The sequence below is a fragment of the Eubalaena glacialis genome, chromosome 1 (genome assembly GCF_028564815.1).
Source record: "Eubalaena glacialis isolate mEubGla1 chromosome 1, mEubGla1.1.hap2.+ XY, whole genome shotgun sequence".
NCBI classification, from domain to species: domain Eukaryota; kingdom Metazoa; phylum Chordata; class Mammalia; order Artiodactyla; family Balaenidae; genus Eubalaena; species Eubalaena glacialis.
Window position 1 is genome coordinate 185,927,873 of NC_083716.1, and position 13,500 is coordinate 185,941,372.

General features: G+C 38.9%; 1 protein-coding gene across 1 annotated transcript in view; it reads right to left on the reverse strand.

Annotated features, from left to right (window-relative positions):
- CCDC141 (coiled-coil domain containing 141) overlaps positions 1-12,445 on the reverse strand; it is a 215,036-nt gene extending 202,591 nt beyond the window's left edge. Inside the window, exons 1-2 of the mRNA XM_061202688.1 lie at positions 12,232-12,445; positions 9,722-9,844 (exon numbers count right to left, since the gene is read on the reverse strand). Coding sequence (XP_061058671.1) covers positions 9,722-9,844; positions 12,232-12,333 — 225 coding nt within the window. The 5' untranslated portion in view covers positions 12,334-12,445. The remainder of the gene's footprint in view (positions 1-9,721; positions 9,845-12,231) is intronic.
- Positions 12,446-13,500: the final 1,055 nt, after the last annotated feature.

Sequence of the window (13,500 nt, forward strand, 5' to 3'; positions counted from 1 at the left end):
AGAAAGCAGTTGCAACAGCCTTCAGTGGTTTGGGTTTCTCTAGTTCCGATTATGTAAATACTTCGGATATGTTTTGAGCTGAACTTAAAGTCACAAAAAACATGTCCTACAAAACTGAATCTAACAGCTCATGGTTCTTTAGAGTTCCCTCTCTACTGACAGAGTAATTAGGATTTCTTTAAGAAAATCAGCCATCTGTATAATGTGAGTTACTGGGCTGAACGGTGAGACTGCTCTCTCACCTTCTCTGTCTTCTCATTTCACTGGCTTGACCCAGTGCCTGAAATTTGTACCACAGAAGCCCCCTTACTGGTCTTCTGGCCTGAAACCTGGGGCTTTGGTTTCCTTCCCACCACTGTGTCTGCCGGACCAAGCAGTGGGGAGAACAGAGGGAGGAAAACACCATGTGAATTTACAACAAGCTCAGGGACCACAGGTCCTCTGATCAGAGAGGACTCCCTCTCTCAGAGATTCAGGCACCTGCCTGTTGCCTCCATCTTCACCATCACTGGGGGATAGCCTGGGCTGGGGCAGAGAGAATAGAAAAGCACAAAGCAAAAGCAAAAGCAAAAGCACAGTATTTCCTCCCTTTCTGTCTGACTCACAGAAGTCCTCTTTCTAGTGCTCAGATCTGAAAGAGAAGACTTTTCTGGAACTTTTTCTGTCCATATCTGATGCATACTTCAGAGTGTCAACTTGCTTTTGAATCCAAGCTGGGTAATACTGAAGAGAGAAAAAACAATACTGCTGGCTTGGTGGTCTTTGGAATTCTGGTCTCTTTCCCTAATCTATGTGCTAGTCCCTCATTTTCAGCATCCTCAGCACACATACATACTGCCAAGGTTTATAGTTGCATTTAATGGAGACAGGGTGGAGGGTATTTATTCCATCTTTCCTGGAACTGGAACCAGTATCCAATTTTAAGACATTTAAAAAAAAAAGACAAAAATTCTAATCTCACTCAAGTCCCTGAACTTCAAATATGTGTTAGGTGGGAGATGGAGGATACAGGTAATTTGAAGATCAGAGCTAACCACAGAATCAGAAGTTTGCTGTATTCTCCTGAGGACTAATAGCTAGATGAACTTGTCATGAGAATGATATAGCCATGTTATTTGAAAACATCTTGAGTTTTACACATTTATACTTATAGTATATCTAAGATAAGTCTAGAGTTTAGAAAAGATGCATTCTGGCTAAGGCTAATCAGGTAGGAGTCGTACTAGACTTAAAACAAATAAACAAAACAAAATCCCCTCGTTCTTGGTTAAGTACAATACTTACTTATGGCTCTTCTGGAGCAGAAGTATCTGTTGCCTTCTGGATAGAATGAAAAAGGTATATTTTTACCCTGACATTTAATCTAACTCAGTATATTGAAGATTGGGAGTGGGGGTGAGTGGGTCCTATGGTACCTGCTACCATCTTACCTCTGCTACCCCTCACTTATATTTCTTGAACTGTCAGAGTTCTGCCTTGTCAGTCCAAATCTTGGACCAAGACCCTCTTTTCATAACTAATAAGGACTATGGGTTCTACTTTCCATTAAAAATTTTGCTTGTAGATTTATATTTTAAAGGAATACTTTTAAAATAATTAACAGCTTGGAAACTACAGGCCTATGATCTCAAAAATGTTAGTTGTGATCCTGACTTTTGACCAAGTTTTCAAATAGGAATATGTTGGTGACAAATAACATAAAGCCCAACCAACACTGGTTTAAACACTCACAAGTTCATCTATGTCACAGCAATAGTCCTAGGGCTCAGCATACTCTTCCACAGTATAAAAGTAGCATAAATAATCAGCTTATAAATTTATTCCCCTATTGTTGGATATTGTTTTGTTTCCAGTTAGGTTATTCTACCAAAAACATGTGAAAAGATGCTTAATATCATAGCAAAGCATCTTCATATCTATATCCTTATTAGTGCTTTCATTTCCAAGGATGAATTCCCAGAGGTGAGGTTGCTGAGTCTCAGGATGTGAGCATTTTACATTTTAATGCTTGCTAGTTACCCAAATGATTGTGTTCATCCAAATTCTCACCAACAGTATAGTAGAATGCCCTTTTCCTGACATTCTCACCATATATGAATGTTATCAATATTTTAAACTTTAATGGTGTATAGGCAATTAAAAATTTATCTTTTGATCATTATTTAGTTTCATTTCTCAGGTCATTATTGACCTTGAGCTTCTTTTTACATGTTTATTGGCCATCTGCCTCTCTTCTGTGAACAGTCTATTTTTTATTTATTTATCTTTGGTTTATTTGTCTTTCTTATCAACATGAAGGAGTATAACCCTTTGACTGTCATATAAATTGCAAATATTTTCCTTCCAGTTCATCGTTTGTCCTTTAAATTGGTCAGTGGTGTCTGGAAAACTCATATTCACCTCCAGGACAGCTCATAAATCACTTTCTCTGTCAAGCTTCCCCTAGTTTTCCTGGCAGAATTAGTCATTCCTTCCACAATATACCCATAATATTCTGTGCACACCCTTGTGTGCTGAATTATAACTACAAACTTTTTCCTCCTGATCAAGAAAGTATATCAAAATTCAAGTCAAAGAGACTAACATTATAATAGATATCTTTGCATCTGCTTTTCAGAATCATTTTTCCAAAAGTAGATCACTCACAAACTTCAAAATTTTCTTTTTATTTATTTATTTACTTATCATACCATCTTTCATTTTAAAGAATCTTAGTTCTGCTTCTCAACTGTCTCTCCATGAAAACTCTTGTTTTCTTCTGCCTGTCTCTTTTCATTCATGAGTGTTGCCTTCAAAATCCCTAGAGGATGCCACCATTGCTCTTGCCCTCTGTTCCAGTTATCTACTGCTGTGTGACAAGCCACGGTACATTCTAAAGACCTAAAATAACAATTATTTATTGTGCTCATGATTCTCAGGCAGGGCTCAGTGGGTAAGACTTGTCTCTGTTCCGCATAGGTCAGGTTGGAAGCCCAACCAGGTCTGGAGAATCAACTTTCAAGATGGCTCAAATGGCTCACTCACAGGGCTGGCAAGTTGGTTGGCTGTTGGCCAGGATCTCAGCCAGAGCTGTTGCTGGGACCCTCAGTTCTTCTCCACATGGGCCTCTCCATAGTGCTCCTTGACGCACTCAGTTGGTTAGGTTCCAGGAGCAACTATTTGAAATTACAGGAAGAGAAGGCGGCCAGTCTCTTGAGACTGGACTGGAAACTGGCACCACATCATCTATGCTGTATTCTTTTGCTCAAAGCAGTCCCAGAGTCTGACCAGTTTTAAGGGAATGAACATAGACCCCACTTCTCATTGGGAAGAGTGCCAAAGACTTTACGGCCATCTTTAATCTACCGTAATCTTCTTGTATATTGCGTCCTTCTAGAGTTGTCAAAAAAGTTGCCAGTATCTGCTATAACCAAGCCCTGCTCTGTTCCTTGAAGAAGTGTGGAAGATGCTTCTCTTCTTGTGGACTCTGTGTCACTTGGTGTCCCAGCCACAAAGCAATACGATGAGTGCTTCATGTTTCCCACAGGCCCTTCAACTTCAGCCAAGGAGCCCAACCTTGACTGCTAAACCAAGACAGGGATAAGATAGAGAGCGTCCTTTCCAAATTTTGTACTCTTCAGGCTCTGTGCCAACAAAATTTTCTCCTTATAGAACTCCTTCCCCTCTAGTAAATCAACTCGCATCAACACTTCATTAAGTATGGACATCCTCTGAACTGCGGCTTAGCCCAAACTAGTAACAAATTATTTGTGATATCTGCAATCTTAATGTGCCTTAACTCCATGTCTGAGAAGCCTATCTCACGGACTCTCTAGCCTCTTAAACCAACCTATCTTATAAAAACAATATTTTATAAGATTGCCCATGGCACTTTCCAAATACAGAGAATGCTATTCGAATTTTATTTCACTCCACAGCTCCACACTATTCACTGGAACTGAACATCTGGGAAAAGAAATACCCTGTACACTAGGAAAGTGTTAAGTCAGCCAGGGAAAATCACTGAGAAGCTTTGCTGTTTCATAGTTGTGAGAATACTATTTTTGTTTTTTAAATAGAAAAGTTCTCTATTCTCAAAAGTCTAAAAGAGAAATTATACCGTCCACTAGTTCCCACTCCCCCAGGAACCCTGCATTGTTCCTACATTGTTTCAGTGACCTTTGTCAAAATGATCAGTGAAAATATGCCAGGTACTTTACATGTATAGAACACTAAGACACAGATCCCTTTGAACCAAAGATCAATTAAGTGTTGGAATTTGGAAGGTGCCAATTAATTTCACCTCTCTCTCCTCAAGATTCCAAATCAACTGAGAAATAGATATCAAGGTCAGATATGGATCAAAATATCTGCTCTTATTACTGGTAAAGCTGGACTGGAGGGTGGGTTTGATTTGACTTTCTTTTTCTCTTTAAAAATCTAGTTCTTGTGACCTGCCTATGGAGACAACTGGGTCTGAGGTATAGACACATATTTGGCTGCTCTGTGTAGGTTGGATTGTGGCCTTCCTCTTCCACATAGGGACATCTGGCCAAATCATGCAGAAGCAGAGAGAATAGAGAACCTGCAGCCCATGGGTAGTCAGAGTCTGCAGAGAGAGCCTTTGAGGCTGGCTTCCCCATGATGGCCACTTCTTCCCCTAGTCTCACCAACTGGGTAACACACCCCCCTCACTCCTAAAGGAAGAGAAGGGAAGAGAAGACATGGGTGAAAGCATCGTCCGCAACATTTCTGAGAGAGTAGAATTCCCTAACTTGTGGGTCTATAGGAAAACACGAAGGAGAGAAAACGAATCTCCTATATGAAGTAAACATTTAGGGTAAAACACTGCTATGACATAGATAATGTAAAATAGGTTAGTCCTCTTCCAATACTGTCCTAAAGGGTTCCATCACATTCACAACACACATGCTATAAAATTTTCTCTAATATGTAAGTATATATAATTCAAGTCACACAGACTTACTTTATTAAAATACATTATTAAGACCATCATCAAGAAAGTGAAAAGATAATCTACAGAATGGGAGAAAATATTTGCAAATCCTATATCTGACAAGGAATTAATATCCAGAATATGCAAAGAACTCCTACAACTCAGTAACAAAAAACAAACAACCCAATTAAAAAATGGGTAAAAGACCTGAATAGACATTTGTCCAAAGAAGATATACAATTGTCCAGTAAGCACATGAAAAGATGTTTAATGTCGTTAGTCATTAAAGAAATACAAATCAAAACCACCACAAGATACCACTTCACATCTAATAGGATGGCTATAATTAAACACACACACATACACACACAGAGAAAATAACAAGTTTAGCCAGGATGTGAAGAAATTGGAACACCTGTACATTGCTGATGGGAATGTAATATGGCACAGCTGCTGTGAAAAACATTTTGGTGTTTCCTCAAAGAGATAGCACAGAAATGCTATGACTAGGCAATTCCACTCCAAAAGAATTGAAAGCAGGTACTCAAACAGATACCTGTACACCAACATTCACTGTAGCATTATTTACAATAGCTGAAAAAGTGGAAATAACCCAAGTGTCCATGGACAGATGAGTGAATAAATAAAATGTGGTATATCCATATATTTGAAAATTATTCATTCATAAAAAGGAATGAAGTTCTGATACCTGCTACAATATGGATGACTCTTAAAAACATTATATGCTAAGTGAAATAAGCCAGACACAAAAGGATAAATATTACATGATTTTATTTACATGAAATACCTAAAACAGACAAATTCATAAGGGCAGAAAGTAGATTAGAGGTAACCAGGGAAGGGAGGAGTAGGAGTCTTTGCTTAATAGGTACAGAGTTTCTGTTTGGGGTGATGAAAAAGTTTGGGAAATTGATAGCTGTGATGGTTTCACAACATGCTGAATATAATTAATGCCCCTGAATTGTACACTTAAAAATGGTTGAAATTGCAAATTTATATTATATATATTTTACCACAATAATAATTTTTTAAAATAATGTATTCACACTAAATATTCCAGTTTACAGCAGAAAATCACACTATTCCTTATTTAAGGAATAAGTTTTAGTTAAGACTTTAAACTTTACTACTAATATATTTTGACTATTCATTTTTAACTAAGTAAAGAGAAACAGGACAAAAATAAACATTCACTGGGTCAGAGATTTAGTCAGAATCAGGGAGTCGATAGATTTATGAGTCAAGTCAGAGGTGAAATTTTTCAGTTTTTTATACTTTAAAAGGTCATTCTTCACTGAATGCTAATATCATGTATTAAATACAAATACAGGAGCTAGGGTCCAGAGGTTTTCTTGGTTCTTACAGTTGTAATTCCTTTGCACAATAGCAATGTAGTTACTTGCAAGATGGATACTAAGGGATAGAAAGTTCTCAGCAACATTCGTAAGGCATTTCCAACCCCTCTTTTCCTCCTTGACCACCTGAGGATACAGTGTTGACAGTGGCCACAGACAGATCTTTGTTACCTGCTTACATCTCCCTCTCCCCTCTCCTGAACTTCTTCTTTCTCATTAAAAATAATCGAGTCTGGTTTGGGACTCTAGATGCCTTTAGGGAATGAATGCTTTTTCCACATGACTATGTTTTCCCCACCGAAAATAGGGAAGTATTTTTTCTCTGGACACTCTACAGGAATGGTTAAGTACCCTGCTGAAAGGAAAATAAGATCTCTGGGGTATAAGACATTACCAACATTAGAAACACTCATAAAAATTCTGTGTTTCCAGAATTTTTCCCTTTAGTCTAAATTATTATGGTCTGAGATATTTTTCAATGGAAGGCAGAAAATAGCTTTTCTATCAAATTAAACATCCAAATTTCTCTGATATATTAATTATCAACAGCAAGCACTTCTATAAATCTTTGCACGTCTCCCCCAGATTTCCTTTTTAGGTGTTTAAGGGTATCTGTTATTATCATAATTTTTCAAATAAAGAACCTGAGACAAGAGAGTCTATCTGCTTTGCCCAAAGCAGAGTGGACTCAGCACAGAACTCCTACACCCTCCCGACACTCCTAAGAGTACATTCTTCTTTATAATTAGAACAAATCCCAGGGCCCTGTGCATAGGAAAAGGACTGGAATGAACATTAAATATGAAATATTATTGGCTTATTGAACTACTAATGTTCCTATCATTCAAAAAGCTCATATTAAAAATGACTTGGTACAACAATTTTCTGCTACAGGTTAAGACTGTACCTACCCTAACAGCATAATAACTAGTACATTGATTAAAATAGTGCTCTATGCATTTGCAATATGGAATTCACATTTTTCTTATTTAAAAAAGTATTTTGTCAGCAGATCTGAAACAGACTTCAGACTCCTTGATTTTTTTTAACCAAAACGATGTTACTACTTAAAATTTCTTGGGGGTAAGTGGCTGGTTTGTTGGGTAAGGTGGGGCGGGAGAGGGTATGGGAGATAGACATTAAGAGGTCATGGTTAGAGGCCTGCGTGAAGCCAAAAGGCCTTTTTACTTGAGACCTCATGTTCTTAGATCCACGTGCAGAGAGGCAGAATGGTCCCACTATTCCATTGCTTGTTATGGTAAGATCCACAATAGATATGAACCTTTGATTCATCCTCTCCCAATCATTTTTACAGATAAAAGCGTGAAGTCCAGAAGGCTAGTCCATGGCCAGAAGACTGGCATTAAAGGACAAGACTTTAAAATTGAGAATCACAAGCACCTTCTAAAGATGGATCCTGTTAATGGAAAACACTTTTCCAGCTGAGCTCCTGAATGGATGTAGGTATGCAAATTTGAGCATAGTTGTTAAGTAGAGATGAACTGCTCTGCTTACGAGAAAGAATTCTCCCTGGAGTTGTGGGCCTGGACAGGAATAGGGTTGGGGGGGAAAGAGGTAGCCTGAGAGACCCAGACTGCTGTGAGCTTCCCCACCACTCACAGTTCATCAGTGTACCCGAAAGTGCTGGCTGGGCATGAAGTGCTAGCGGGACCTGGGGAAGGGATGTAGCTTCAAATCCAGGTTAACTTTAGAAACAGTCGGCACGTACATATGAAGGGGCTGCGGACACAGGAGACCTTGAGAAAGTAAAACTCTGTGGATGGGCAAGAATTGCAAGGAAGTGTTGGGTTTCCACAATTCATAATATTGAGCTTTTTGTGTAGCCTTGAATTGTAGGCCAAACGACACTAGTTAGCAGCACAATTAGTGCTAAAACATAGGTCTTTTGATTCCTGGTTCAATGACTGTTCACATCATCATGTGTTTTTTAAGATATACAAAGGACTTCCTGGTCACCAGGGATTTCTACCTTGAAAGACAGCCCAGAGCCCAGAGCAAGGAGCTGTCTACACAGGAGAATAAATTCTGGATTCTAATAGCCCCCTGCTTCAGTACTAATTCTTTCTTCAACTTCTCCGTCTGATTTTCCCTTTTACTTTTACTACTGCTGTTGGTATATGTCAGAAGCAGAACAGATCTGCCTCTAAATCTAGGAAGCAAGTGGAAATTCCAGGCTAGATGTTCAAAGAAGCCAGTAATATTAAAGTACTAAAGACACAGAACATCTAGTCATTGCAGCCTTCTGAATCAAACCTCTTTGATCTTAGTGATGACATTCATTTGCCTAAGAGGGTTATTACTCACAGAGTTGGCTGCTGCACAGGGCTCCATTCTCAGACGGAGAAACCACTTGGAGTTTAACGTCTTACCTGTCACTGTCTTGAAATTCTTAACAATTTTATCTTTGACTGTGTGCTTTATAAGTGAAGCCCAATGGGACAACAGAGGAAGTGCTGGGGGATGGGAGCTTCATCTCGTGTGTGGTCCTGCCCTTCGGGGAGAGAATCTCTTTGCTATCCTGTCTGCTCCCCCGCCCCTGCTCAGTGACCTCTGTCATCTGCCCTGGCAGGGGTCAGGGCACAGCTCGGGAAGGGGTGGAGTTAGGCCCACACCCTCTGCACCGAGCCAGGACTGAGGCCCAGTGCCTGTGAGGGGCTGCACTCACCCCACATATATCCCCATGGCTGAAGGAGACAGACATTAAATAGCAGATTTAAAAAACACCATGACAGGCCAAGAAAAAGCTTTTTCCTGCTTTTTGAACAGGGAGTCCCACATTTTCACTTTGCACAGGGCCCCACAAACTACATTCTTGTCTCTGATTAGATACCTTACCTGGCAATCTCAAACCAATACTGTTTTTAGATTCTTAACTACATAACCACAACATATAGGTAATAATAACTCTATTTATTAAAACCATTCTTTGGTTTCAAGAACTCTTAATATTAAATATAAAATCAGATATTTTCAACAGTTCAAGAGGGAAAAAGCCTCTATATTATTTTTGCCAGCAGGTCTCATTAACAATAGGAAGTTTGGATCTGTTGTTGTGGCTTGACAGTATGTTGCATGAAATGGAAAAATGATGGAATTTTTTTTTTTTTCCACTGAGGCAGCCAGGAAAAAAAAGGTACTTATTTCTCCACAGTGAAAATATTATCACTCCATATTTTCTATCACATTAGGGAAAGTTGAAAAAAATCTTGTTACTTCTCTCCAATGTTGGTGTTTGCCCATAAATAACTATAGTGTTTTTCCATTACCTATCTGGCACTATGTTAACATGGCCATAGGCCAGTGGCACCAGGGGAATCAAGAGGAAGTGTAAGAAACAGCTTTTTATCTCTTTTTAATTTTGTATTTGCTTCATATCTTAATACCTTACCTTGAGCTTGGCCAAAAGAAGTTCATGATCATGAAGAAGTTTTCTGGTTTCATCTTGATTGCTTCCAATTTCCAGAAGATTGGGCTGTGATTCAGCCAATTGAAATTGTACCCACTTGCCACACTAAAAATAAAAATGAAATAAAATGCACTTTTAGTTCCTCTTGTTCCTTCCCTTTCACCCTTCTCCTTTTTTTTTTCTTTTCTTTTTTTAAGCTTCCAGTTACACTGTGAACACTTTATTCTTTCCACAGAGATAGACAGGCCTTACGTAAATTGAAATAGAACAGGTCTAACATAAATCCATGCCCTGACTTTCCTTCTTTTTTTTATGCTTAGGGATAAATTCCTTTCTCTTAGCATACTGGATTTAAATTAAAAATTCCCAAATGAGGAATATACACAATAGATTATGTATTATTGAAGAGTACCAAATTATAGAATAATTCACACACTTTTACATTCTCTCACTCACAAAACTGAACTCTATAAAAATAGTGATTTGAGCAAGTAGAGTGCAAACTTCACCAAAGGGAAAAGGTTTCATAAATGTAATTTAGGCTGATTAGTGTCTTTACACTGGCCTTGCTGATTCAACCAGAAAGAATAAACAGCAGATGAAGCAACTGATTTTTCACTTATTCCAAAGTTAAAACAATATTTTCCAAATTTTGTTGTTGAATATTCAATAAAGTATGTATAAAAATGTCAGTGAAATTAGATGTGTGACAACTGCTACTTGAATGCAGCCAGCTTGTTTTCCACACTTAGGACCCTTTCATTGCTCCAAGATATAATTCATCATTGCATTTCCTAAGGAATTGCTTTTCTAAGAAGAAACAACCGATGAAGCAAGAGGAACCGCTATCAGGCATGTGCACGTGGCTAAGTGAATTGCTGAAGAGAAATGAGAAACCACATGTCTATTCTAGATCATCAGTGCCCTGAGACTGTTTAGAAATGAGAAGTCCATACAGAGCAGACACAGGCACTTCTACTCCCTTCAGATGGACCTCCCACTTTGAATAGCTTGGGTTTATTCCATATGGGATGGCAGTGAACTAAGGGAGCTGGGGAGGGAGGACGGAGGGAACATTCTTAGAAACACAGTTCAGTTAAAATAAGAGTTTCCAGTACAATTTTAGAGGTTTTATTTTCTTACTGTCAATTTACCTCTGATTCTTTTATCATTTACTCTGTATGCATTCTTCCTCATCCTACTCTAAGAAATGTTTCATATTTAAGGGAAAGAAAATTTAACAACTTTTTTAAAAAACAGTAATTTTTCCTCTTTTCCCTCTCTGCTGAAATTTGCAGTTACTCAAAGCATCATAAAATCAAACACAAATTATCAATTTTGCTACTTTTGCTTCAGGGTTCTTTCCATGTCCACTCATTGCCTTTGAAGAGAATAGAGGTCAAGGGACACAGCAGAGGTTCTGTTTATGTAGACCACGTCTTAAGAGCCCTGGGGAATCGGCCTGGGTAGGCACACTTTGCATTCAGTGCTTCTAGAGTGAATCATTTTGCTCAATGTCAAGTGCTGCTTTCCTGTTACGAATTTTCACATTAACATAAAGTTTGCAGCAATTAAGTGAAAGTAAAGAGGCCTGTCCTCTATGCTTCTTACAAAAGGCCAGAAATGTCATTCAATTAAGCTTGGTGGGGCCCTGAAAGTAACAGGCTGCGGTGAGCACCAGCTTGTGTGCTGAATTCCCTTCATTAAACACTGAATTCCTGAGGTGGTGAGTTGCCTAAATCCCAGCATAAGGTTTCAGGGATTTTTACAGGACATATTCATAGGAAATAAAATCATGGATGCCTTCTTCAACCTAAAGATGTGTGGTCACCTTTGCAAATGAGCAAACTGTTTGACATAAAACATGCAAAAACCTTTAAGCCCCAAGTGGCTTCAACTTCCTGCTGTTAGGGGCAAATTTGACACATGCCCTCAGCACTTTCCCTGGTAGGGTCTTTATTCCCCCCAACCATGTGACAAGGATTTACTAGTGTTTTTACCATGTCAGAACCAAAGCTGCAGAGGGCACGTGTCACAGTCTCTTATTAGGTGTTCCCTGCGCTCATCATGCCAAAACATGCCACCCCTTATCTGCTGGGACCCTCCTCTTCCCTCCTTCATCACATCCACTCTCAAAAATCACAGACATTTCCCAGGTCCACTGAACTCCAGCCTGGCAATAACGAACTTTTAATCACAAATGCTTTGTCTTTAAAAACCAAACTGAAAGTATATGGTAGAGTTTGTTGTTGCTTTTTAGAAAAATCAAGCTGCTTATAGATGTTTTCTGGCTAACTGAAAGAGAAACTCTAGCAACTGGCTGAAACTTAGAGATTTTTCTCTTAGTTGCAATTTAAGAAAGCAATAAGATGTACGTGCTGGGTTATTTTCTATATGCTGTGTACTGCCGATTGTGTGGAATGTTCTTTAGGATTAACAGCACACAGCAAGAAGCCCACAGCTACACAGAAAAAAGGAAGTTGTCAGCTTACCTTTATGATGGCTATAACGATTTTGGAGTCCCCAGCCTGCACAGCTACTGAACTGACTGTTGTCGTAGAAAACTCCTCACCAGGACTTCCTTGGCTGGACATGGTACATTAGAACCAGAATTTATGCTTTGGGCAGCCTCCGTACAGATGTGTGTCTGCTGGTCATTTCAGAAGGCAACCACCGGGGTTACTTGGATTCATTCAGGGCAAGAGCTCCCCTCGCACTGATTACTCTGCCAAAAGGAAAGAACAGGAGGTTAAAAATAGACAACCCCATTGAGTTTATCATGAGAGAGAGAGGAAAGAACTGGAGAGAATCGCCACACCCCTAGTATGGTAACACTGAACGCCTGTTATTTTGGCCATTATCTTAAATGCAGAGGGCAGCTTCTAGCTCTCTGACTATCAGCTGATGTTTGATAGCAAATGGAAAAAGAATTACATCCTCACAACCCAAATTACTTTAGCCACTGAATCTATACAGTTTTGGTGGGCTTTGAAACCAGCCAGTCATTAACCTGGGTATCAATCTTTTCAAAATTTTTGAAGTCTCCTCCATGCAAAGAAAACTCCCAAAAATGTACTTTAAAAATAAGTTCTGGCATTTGTTTTGGGATTAAGCCACAAAATTGTTTGTAATATCTTTTTGGATTAATCTGTTTTCCTAAAACTTACTGCCTTTTGTCAAATGAAGTTTATATGAAATGGTCACATTTTTCTCAGAGTCTCAGATTTCTTAGGGACATTTAAAAAATATTTCAATGAGCAGTTATCAATAGATATCTACCAAGTCAGGATTTCTTTAAGACCATCTATTCCACTGAACAGTATTTTCAAGTTCAGTTGCCACAACTACTAGGAAGTAATATACTTTGCTGTTGCTTTTAATTGCAGCAGGAAAATGTCTTGGGTTTTTTGGATTAAAGGTTAACACTATGTATATTTTGCTACACTTTTTAAAAAAAGGATAACATTGTACTTCAGATTCGGGTTTTACTTTTCCCCCATGCCTTGTGCAGGAAAATTATAGACAGCTTAAATCAGAGCCCAGGATCGGCAGATTAATCCTATTGCTAGAAACTCAGTGTGTGTTACAAGTTGTCGGTGGTATTAAACAGCAGCTGTTGGATTCCCTGTCAAGGAACAGCTGAAAATAACCCTGAAGCTTAGGTCAGAGGTCAGATGCAAACACATCAGAGATACTGACTCCAGAGCTGCTGGAGCCATCGGAAATCTCTGGAACAAAGCCAGAACAGAGGATCTAGCAAT